Genomic DNA, 9,475 nt, shown 5'->3' with positions numbered 1-9,475 from the left:
AGTGAGCATTTGTTGATGCGATGGTAGCGCACTCACAAGGGTGAAGATAGAGCAGCGAATGTTTTAGCTCGTACACGGCAACCGTGTTGATTTGGACTGTTATTATAAACAAATGTGATTGTAAACATGGATTTTAACGGTGAGTAGACGATTTCATGCTATATCTCAATATTATGAATTTCTTTACAAATGCATTATAAGTGATACGTTGCGATCAAGTATAAATCTTCTTCAACATATATGATATATCATATAACACTAACAGTAACACTACAGTCAACGGAAATCTCTCGCGATTGCATGATTTCGAGGACGCACTGCATCTGGTTACTAACGACGTATGCGAGTAAAACGTAAAGCAGCTTGATGTAAATACGGTGAGGTGGTATGCGTCGGTCTACTGCGGAAGGGGCTATAGTAGCACGAAAAATGAGAATTAAATCACGAATCGACCTTGTGTCAGTTCGCAAAATACACCGTCGTTAGGGGTTTTCGTTTACAGAGTGGCTATATGCCCGGCAGTTTTTAGTTTTCAGCGTTATCTCAAGTAAACAAGGGTTAGGGTTAGGAACTGCTGGGCATTTAGGAAATCGAAGACCGTGCCCGGCTGCCGGGCATATAGCCACAGCGTTTCGTTTATGCAGACATAGATATATACAACACATGTGTTGTATATATCTATGATGCAGACGAATGCAATTCCTGACAGTAATGATAGCCGCACACTATACGACCCGAGCGGGATCAGGAGGCTTATCACTTATGTCTGGATCGGGAGGCCTTGCGTCTGGCTACCGACTGGTTTGACAGGACCGGGAGGTCATTTTGGGCCGATTCGAATTTTGAATCGGGAGCGGAGCAGGTCGTATAGTGTGCGAGGGTATATGACGCGACTCGGATAGTGTGTGTGGCCATCCGACCCGCCGCTGAGCGCTGAAGAAAATTGACCAATCACAGAGCAGCGCCATGGGAACCGCATTCGGTCAAAATGGCGGGGAAACACTCCCGACCTTAGTACACGCTAAATCCGCTTGGAAGTTTGGAACGCCACGAGAGCGCCATGGTTAGCACCGACTTTGAGTTGTACAGTGTGCGGGGGCCTCCCGATCGATCGGCTGCCGAGCGTATGGTGTGCGAGGGCTTACGACTGCGGCCCGAGCAAAATCGTATAGTGTGCGGCTAGCATAACAATAACAGTTACGGCCGCACTGATACTGATAGTGATAACATAACTTCGTTACGGAGTGCGAAACAGAGTGAGTGGTACTTACAGGTAACTAACAGTATTTCAGTTATAGCCAGATATAGTTTGTTTATTCGTTTCATGACCACGGGCTAACACCAGTCCAGAGCCGTAGGCTGAGCAAATTCCTAGGGGGGCAGTGGCGGATCCAGGATTTCAAGGAGGGGGTGACAAACAGGTGGGGGTGTGGGGGTCTGTCAGAAAATTTTGAAAATGTAGATCGCAGGAGATGGACGGCACTTTTGAGTACATACATGTACAGCCTTCATTCTGACTACGACAATTCTCTTTTAGTAGAACACTTTTTTTTTAATTTTGCTTCAAAATCTAGGGGGACAGCTGCCCCCCCGCAGGCTACGACCCTGCCAGTAGCAGCACCACACGAATCTATTATCCACAATTATTAATTTATTTAGGACCTACTTAGTACTTGTTATGGAGCCCACACCAGAAAGAACAGATCAGGAAGGTAGAAATGGTTCAAAGGCGTGCTGCACGTTACACCATCAACCGCTACAGAAACACCAGCAGAATGTTAGGCCAACTGGGCTGGGAATCATTAGAAAACAGGATAACAAAACTACAGCTGATCATGTTATTTAAAATTGATCATTAACAATCTGGTGGATATTCCAAGCGATACATATTTGACACCTATGACAGCCCGCACTAGATCATCACATTCCAAGAAACTCAGGCAATTCTCAACCAGAACAGACAGCTTCAAGTTTAGTTTCTTTCCCAGGACAGTACCAGTTTGGAACTCTTTACCATCACCAGTTGCTGAGGCTGCCTCCTTAGTATCTTTTAAGTGAGAGCTGTCACATCATTCATTCTGAAGTCTTTTTGTCCCCATGTGCTCAGTGAGTCAAATGAAGGCCTTGAGCTAGGCCGGCGGGGAAACATTTTCCTGGTACCGCCACGGAAGCCGGATTGGTCTCGACTAGATGACCAAAAAAAGCAAATGGGTCAACTCGTTACTCCTTGTCTCCGTTACTTTATTGTATCCCTCGCGACAAATTTGGCGGGGATACTATGGTTTCATGTCTGTACAGCCGCCGCCGCCGCCGCCGCTCGGTCTGCCGCAGAGATTTTCCCTTCCGCTCTATAACTCGGCCCCTAATTGACCTAGTGTGACCAAACTTGGTCTATTTACACATTTTGGGGAGAAGGTGGGCAGCGTACCAAAACCAGGTCACTGCGACCTTTATTTGACCTTTACATTGACCTTGATTATATTTCTCTTCCGCTCTATAACTCGGTCCCTAATTGACCTAGCGTGACCAAACTTGGTATACTTACACATCTTGGGGAGAAGGTGCGCAGCATACCAAAACCAGGTCACTGCAACCTTTATTTGACCTTTACATTGACCTTGATTATATTTCTCTTCCGCTCTATAACTCGGCCCCTAATTGACCTAGCGCTACCAAACTTGGTATACTTACACATCTTGGGAAGAAGGTGCGCAGCATACCAAAACCAGGTCACTGCAACCTTTATTTGACCTTTACATTTACCTTGATTATATTTTCCTTCCGCTATATAACTCGGCCCTTAATTGACCTAGCGCTACCAAAACCAGGTCACTACAACCTTTATTTGACCTTTACCTTGACCTTCATCATATTTTCCTTCCACTCTATAACTCAGCCCCTAATTGACCTAGCGCGACCAAACTCCGTATACTTACACATCTTGGGGAGAACACGGGGGATAGGGATGTAGTTGGCGACAACTGCCCTTTCTAGTTCTTTAATCTTTTTACTTTACTTTATTTATTCTTGGTCATGTAATTCTTATTTGTAAATTTTCTTTTTCTTGTGCGCACGGGAAACCGTTGAGTAATTGTCAAGAGTGACAGATTGACGTAACCATATAGATGTAGATGTTACAGAGTATTTATTGCTATTAGTATTTGCTATGATTTAGCAGTATTTCTGGTTATGGTTAGGTTTGGGGTGGAATAGGAAGTAGTTTTAGGTTATTGCAGTGATGACCGAAAGACAACTGTATCGACAAGTATATTGGTTTGTTGATCAATCCTAGTTTGGTACCCTGGGATATGTGGTTCGCATAATATGTGGTAAACAAATCTGGAGTGCTAAACTAGGATTGGGCAGTGACATGGGAGGTAGAAAGGTTAAGTCACTAAAGCCTGGGACACACCATGCGTATTTATTCGCACGTCCGCAGCAGCAAAAATATTCGCACCATGCAAATTTATTTGCACGTCCGCAGCGTACACACTACACGCGATCTACTGGCGCCACACGGCTCCAACCATGGCTCCAACAGACATGTGGTCACGTGATTAGCATACTGATCAATGATTTGCTGCATTATAACAATCGGCCATTATTCGCACTAGACTGGTACGGGTCCGTCCTTTCTCACAAGCTTGATGTAGGCCTATATCAAGCTTGTGAGAAGGGACAGGTACCAGTCTATATTCGCACATCCGCACGTTCGCAGCAAAAATATCAAACATGGTTGATCGCTGCGAATTTCGGTGCGGATGAAATTAGCAGCAAAATTCGCCCGCGCTTGAGCGGACACACCATGCTAATTTGTGTCCCTCGTTAACCTCATAAAGAATGCTCTTCAAAGTCCAAGGGATTGTAACAAACAAGGAGAGATTCAATGTTGATCAAATTCAATCAAAATCAGTGTCAAAACTGCAGATTTGAGTAAAAAGGGTTTCAATTTTACAGTTGACTTGAAAAGAAGGAAGAACCTTCAAATATGGAGTGACAGAAACAGAGAAGTCACTATGATTAATAAAAATTTTTTGGTGACCTAAAATATGGTCTTCAATTGAACTGAAAATTCATTTGACATTTCTAACTTGCTCATTCTATAAAGAATGTATTATTGGATTGGTAGAAAATAGATATATGATTGTTTGACTTTTGTTGTTTACACAAAAGACGCATATTTAGGCCATTGTGTCCATGTGCACGTGAACACTGTGGAGGTTTTTTCAAATGTTCCATAATGGTGACATTATATAAGTTAACCATGAATGCTAACAGGAATTTGATAAATTTTATTTTGTACATATGACAATGTCTTCGGCAAGTACTGATTTTGATCAGATCTATATATACATGTTAAATTCATGTTGATATATTGTTACCATGAAAAAGTTTATGTGTCTCTCGTATTTTATAATCCTACGCTATGTAAATTTTGTATTGATCAAAGATCTGCTGAGATAGTTATGAAAGCCAAATCTAGCAATTATTTACAGAAATCTCCGTGACAGACCCTACGTACTGTTGCCCGTAGCGCGTGAAGTAGGCTTATGTATACGTTCAGGTCAATTCCCAACCGGATTAGGAAACGGGGAAACAGATAGTTTAATGTATACAGTGCTATTATCGGTTAAATAATTTCTCTGGGGTGCTGAGCAAACCGACGTGAGTGAGTGAGTGTGTGTGCGTGTGCGTGTCGGCGTGTGCGTGTGCGTGTGCGTGTGCGTGTGCGTGTGCGTGTGGGCGTGCTGCGTGTGTGTGGTGTGTGTGTGTGTGTGTTGTGTTTTGTGTGTGTGTGTGTTTGTGTGTGTGTGTGTGATGTGATGTGTGTGTGTGTGTGTGTGTGTGTGGTGTGTGGTGTGTGGCGTGGTGCGTGTGCGTGTGCGACCTGTAGCGTGTTTGTTGTGTGTGTGTGTGGGTGTGTGTGTGTGTGTGCAGTGTGACGTGTGCGTGGCGTTACGCGTGCGTGCGTGTGTGGGCGTGTGTGTGGTGGCGTGGCGTGCTGCGTGTGGGGGGGGGGGCGGGGGGGGGGGGGGCGGGGGGGGGGGGTGGGTGGGGGGGGGGGGGGGGGGGGGGGGGGGGTGTGTGTGTGCGTGCGTGCGTGCGTGCGTGCGTGTGGGGTGTGTGTGTGTGTGGGTGCGTGCGTGCGTGCGTGCGTGCGTGTTTGCGTGTACGCATTACGATCCAGCGAACAGGATGCAGGCGATGAGAGAGGCCGGCTGTGTAGGCACCCCCCACCCTACATCACATGATTCATACCATGACTCATGCAGAGTCAGTCACTCACTGTGTTTGTCTCTTGGTCGGGCAGCGAACCGGTGGTGCGCAGCGGTTGCCCTCAACCCCTCCTCTCTTACCCTCCCCCCCCCCTGCTCCCGAAACGACGAGCCGGTCCGCGTACAGTTCTACGCTGATTTCACTGCGGCCATCTACTGTCGAGCGCGTGCGAGATGTGTTCGCAGGAGATTACGATAGACGGAGGAATTGATCGGTTGCTAGGATTCCCACGTAGCGCGATGGAACGATCTGATAGGAACATTCGAGGCGAGTGGCATAATATTGCGTCGCATCAAGAGCTCATCATGCACGTGATCCTACCAGCCACCGAACTGGCGTGTGAATGCTAAACGCGCTCACTCGTTCAGTTGTCAGCATGTGGTACACAAGCACACGAACACCTGCACCACACCAACATCTTGCTCGGGGCAATGCCGGTGTAATACTAATACGGTATAACGGGGAAGTCCTTCATTGTTATACAGAGCTGGTACGTGGTGGTATCGGATGATGGTTGATTAACTTCGCGGGCGGATTAAAATTGATTAAAATCGGTGATTAATTATCAGGTTAAGCCCAACTTAGCAGAGATTCGGTGCAGACAACTTTGTAGAGAGTATAATAGGTTGTGGTGTGTGTAATAAGCTTTGTGGATCGTTAGTCTTGTGAGTGTCACCATGCACACGTGTATACGGTATAATCATAATTCCGACAGTACATGTAAAATTGTATTTTGATAATGCTTTAATATAATAATAATTAGGAGTAATTTTTCACAATTTGTTAGGTCTAAATGTTGAATATAACTGTCATTGTATAAATAATATAAGTATCTACACATATATATGGTACTTGCCCATCTATTAGTAAATTATCATTATAGATAATTACTCTGAAGCATGTTATAATCATGCTTATATCTTTGTTCAATTTACATATTAAGATTACATTTTGCCAGACGCAAAACGAAAAACAAAACAAAAAACAATGAAGAAATGCACTGCAAGCATTCCCAAGTTCCCAATTTTTCTCTTAGACTTGCATAGTTCACAGGAATATGAGAAGTTTTGATGCCAATATCAGCTGACAACCGAGCAAGCAGCGCGATATGGCTCATGAGTCATAGGCATGACTTTCAGAGAAATTCTATCTAACAGTACTATAGAACACTATAGAACATAGGGTAGGAACTAGTATACAATATGTATACTACATGTATACTACATGTATAGCCTATACAGGACTATATCTACTACCAAGAGCGTATTAAGAATGAGAGTGTACAACGGTGAAATGCAAAAACTATACATGATATATATACTATGTACTATAATGCATACTATAGGAACACTATAGGAATCTATACAACTATTTGTCTAACAATGGAGACAGCTGAGTGATTTTATCAAGAGTCTATCAATATTTATTGACTTCTTATTGATAGACTCCTGATTTTATTGCTATCTTACAGGGGAAGCTCCAGACGTGAGCAACATTACTCTGATCCCGTGCAGGATATGTGGACGCACATTCGCTGAGCCGACGCTGGTAAGTTGATTTCGTAGCTGATGTGATCATCACGCCCTTCTCAAATATAATCTTGAACAGGTTTCAGAGTGAATGCTTCTGTTGTGCGTTATCAAGTATAGCATTCCTAGCCACTGCGAAGTCGATTAGTGGTAAAGAGGAGGCGGGATGGGTGATTTTAAACAATATTAGCTGTTTGGCAGGTGGTTTAGGTTACTGTCTTTGACAAGAAGTTCTAGTTGTAAGTTACTAAGCAATATGTGTTCATGTGTGCGTGCATGGCTAGCTGTGTGTGTAACAGCAATAATGAGTTAACAGGTGCAGTGACTGTACAACTGCACAGGTCGTCTGCATGTAAGGTTAGGCACTGGAAGTCGGCTAACGCTCCATCAGGAGTGTTTCCAACTTTGATATCATTAATGATTAATGATTCATGATTCATGATTAATGATTAATCATAACCCTAACCCTAACCTAACCTATAACATAACCCTAACCATTAATGACATTAAATGATTTACTTCTAATGGAGTATCACCCTGGAAGTCATCCGAAGAGCAAATATTGAGAGGATACTGCAAATTGATCTTAGCATTTGCCTGACTTTTCAATACTTGCCCCCCCCCCTTCCCCTCAGATCCTACTGGTGATGTAGTTGCCAGAGCGAGCCCACCTAATATTTGCTCTTACTTTCAAACTACTCGGCACAGGTATGCTATCTATTTGCATGTAGCTGTCCTAATGTATGCTAATTTCGCGCACTGTAGTGTGACTACGGATAGATAATAGAATAAAATAGATCGGTACTAAAGTAGAACAGAATTATGGCCTGAGACTATGTAAAGTTAGAGTAGGAAAACCCCGCAGGATTTTGTACAAGTTTTCTATATCTTTCTATAGAGAGCTATAACGAACACCTATATATATATATCATTATGCGTTTCATTTTTGTACCTGCAGATCATATTTATAGGTAGGCATTTTGCTGTATGCCGTATAGTCGTAATAATGTTAAATGGTCTCTTCAGCCATCATATAGCATCTAAATTTAATAACTAATCATTAATGTAAATAGACATGTCTCGTAAGTTGACTATATATATATCTGTACAGCATGCTCACTTATCTTTGGACATGTGTGGTAAAGGTAAAAGGTTGTACTAGTCAGCAACTGTGGCTGTCCCTTAATATTTACTCGTAATTCCAACCTTCGTGAAACTTGACAACAGCAAGATTTCAGCTAAAAAGAAAAACAGCACAATGTGCTCAGACACTTTGCCAGTCGGATTGCGTTACTAACAGCCGTGGAATACTAAATCTGTGATGAAATCACACCTGGATGGCTCGAGGCATTCCCTTATTAATATTCACTGCGTGCAATGCAATAAACGAGGTGTTGTAATGTTGTCGCTTTCTAATATCAGATGAATTCCTTACTCGGTGCTAGTACTGCTACATGCCGTATAATCATGTTTCCTATTATATTCCTACGATTATAAATACATTATTCATGTTTCATTATCACGGAATGAAATCGAAAAGCTGTCAAAGCTTAGAAGTACCTGCTATTGAACTGAATAAGGTGGCTACCGCCAAAAGAATTCCCAGGACGTAAGGCGTGATATTTCATTCAGGTTCATGTTACTCCCTTGCGGATAGCTCATGATTGCCAGCCAACTCCCATGTTTAAGTGACTTCCTCTATTATATCTGACTCCTCAAATCGTCGCTGGCATCAGCGGTGGATGCGATGCACACGCGCACTAGAGCCCAGATCAATCATGTGGTTATTTCGAAATGCATGCCTATCATTCTCATGCGAGCAGAGTGTGTAGACGTGTGCCTTGATCAGAATAGCAATGTCAAGTCGTCGGCCGTCGAGTTTGACGGCGTATGGTTATCGAGTTCTAACGTTTTTCGTAATCATGTTCCAGTTTTGCATTTGCGTTACACGCACGTCTCTCGCGAAAGATGCCAACAATGGCGTACGCAGCATGTCTGCTCAGCCTTCGTATCCGAATCTCCGCGACGACTGATCGTTTCTGCTTTTCCGTTGCCTCGCAGGTGAAACACGAGGTCGTCTGCAAGAAGAATGCGGCGAAGAGACGCAAGGTGTTCGACTCTGGCAAGATGCGTGCCCTCGGCAGTGACATCCCGCTCAACAAAGTTCTGAAGCCCAACCAGAAACCCAAGCCTGAGAAGGTAGCATTGCGATAGGGGGAGGCAAGGCCCGGAGCGGGAGGTGTTGGGGGGAGGCAAGGCCCGGATGCGGGAGGTGTTGGGAGAGGAAAGGGCCGGAGGCGGGGTGGGTGCTGGGGAGAGGCAAGGCCCGGAGCGGGAGGTGTTGGGGGAGGAAAGGGTCGGAGGGTGGAGGTGTTGGGGGAGGAACGGGCCGGATGGGGGAGGCAAGGCCCGGAGGGGGGAGGTGTTGAGGAGAGGCAAGGGCTGGAGGGGGAAGGTGTTTGGGGAGGAAAGGCCTGGAGCGGGAGGTATTGGGGAGAGGCCAGGCCTGGAGCGGGAGGTGTTGGGGGAGGAAAGGCCTGGAGCGGGAGGTGTTGGGGGAGGAAAGGCCCGGAGCGGGAGGTGTTGGGGGGAGGCAAGGCCCGGAGCGGGAGGTGTTGGGGGAGGCAAGGCCCGGAGCGGGAGGGGTTGGGGGGGGAAAGTACCAGATG

At 45.0% G+C, this 9,475-nt stretch overlaps 1 protein-coding gene across 1 annotated transcript; it reads left to right on the top strand.

The window, feature by feature from the left end:
• Nucleotides 1–2: 2 nt before the first annotated feature.
• On the top strand, nt 3–9,005 carry LOC106805692 (zinc finger C2HC domain-containing protein 1A-like; the record flags this gene model as incomplete). The annotated part of the gene is given in 3 exon segments (XM_014807391.1): nt 3–139; nt 6,749–6,825; nt 8,868–9,005. Coding segments are annotated over 3 exon segments (228 nt in total), but the record flags the coding sequence as incomplete, so codon positions are not given.
• Between the last annotated feature and the right edge of the window lie 470 nt (nt 9,006–9,475).

This window comes from Priapulus caudatus, unplaced genomic scaffold (genome assembly GCF_000485595.1).
Source record: "Priapulus caudatus unplaced genomic scaffold, Priapulus_caudatus-5.0.1 Scaffold124, whole genome shotgun sequence".
NCBI classification, from domain to species: domain Eukaryota; kingdom Metazoa; phylum Priapulida; class Priapulimorpha; order Priapulimorphida; family Priapulidae; genus Priapulus; species Priapulus caudatus.
Note: the sequence above shows the minus strand (reverse complement) of the source record. Positions and strands in the feature narration are given on the sequence as shown.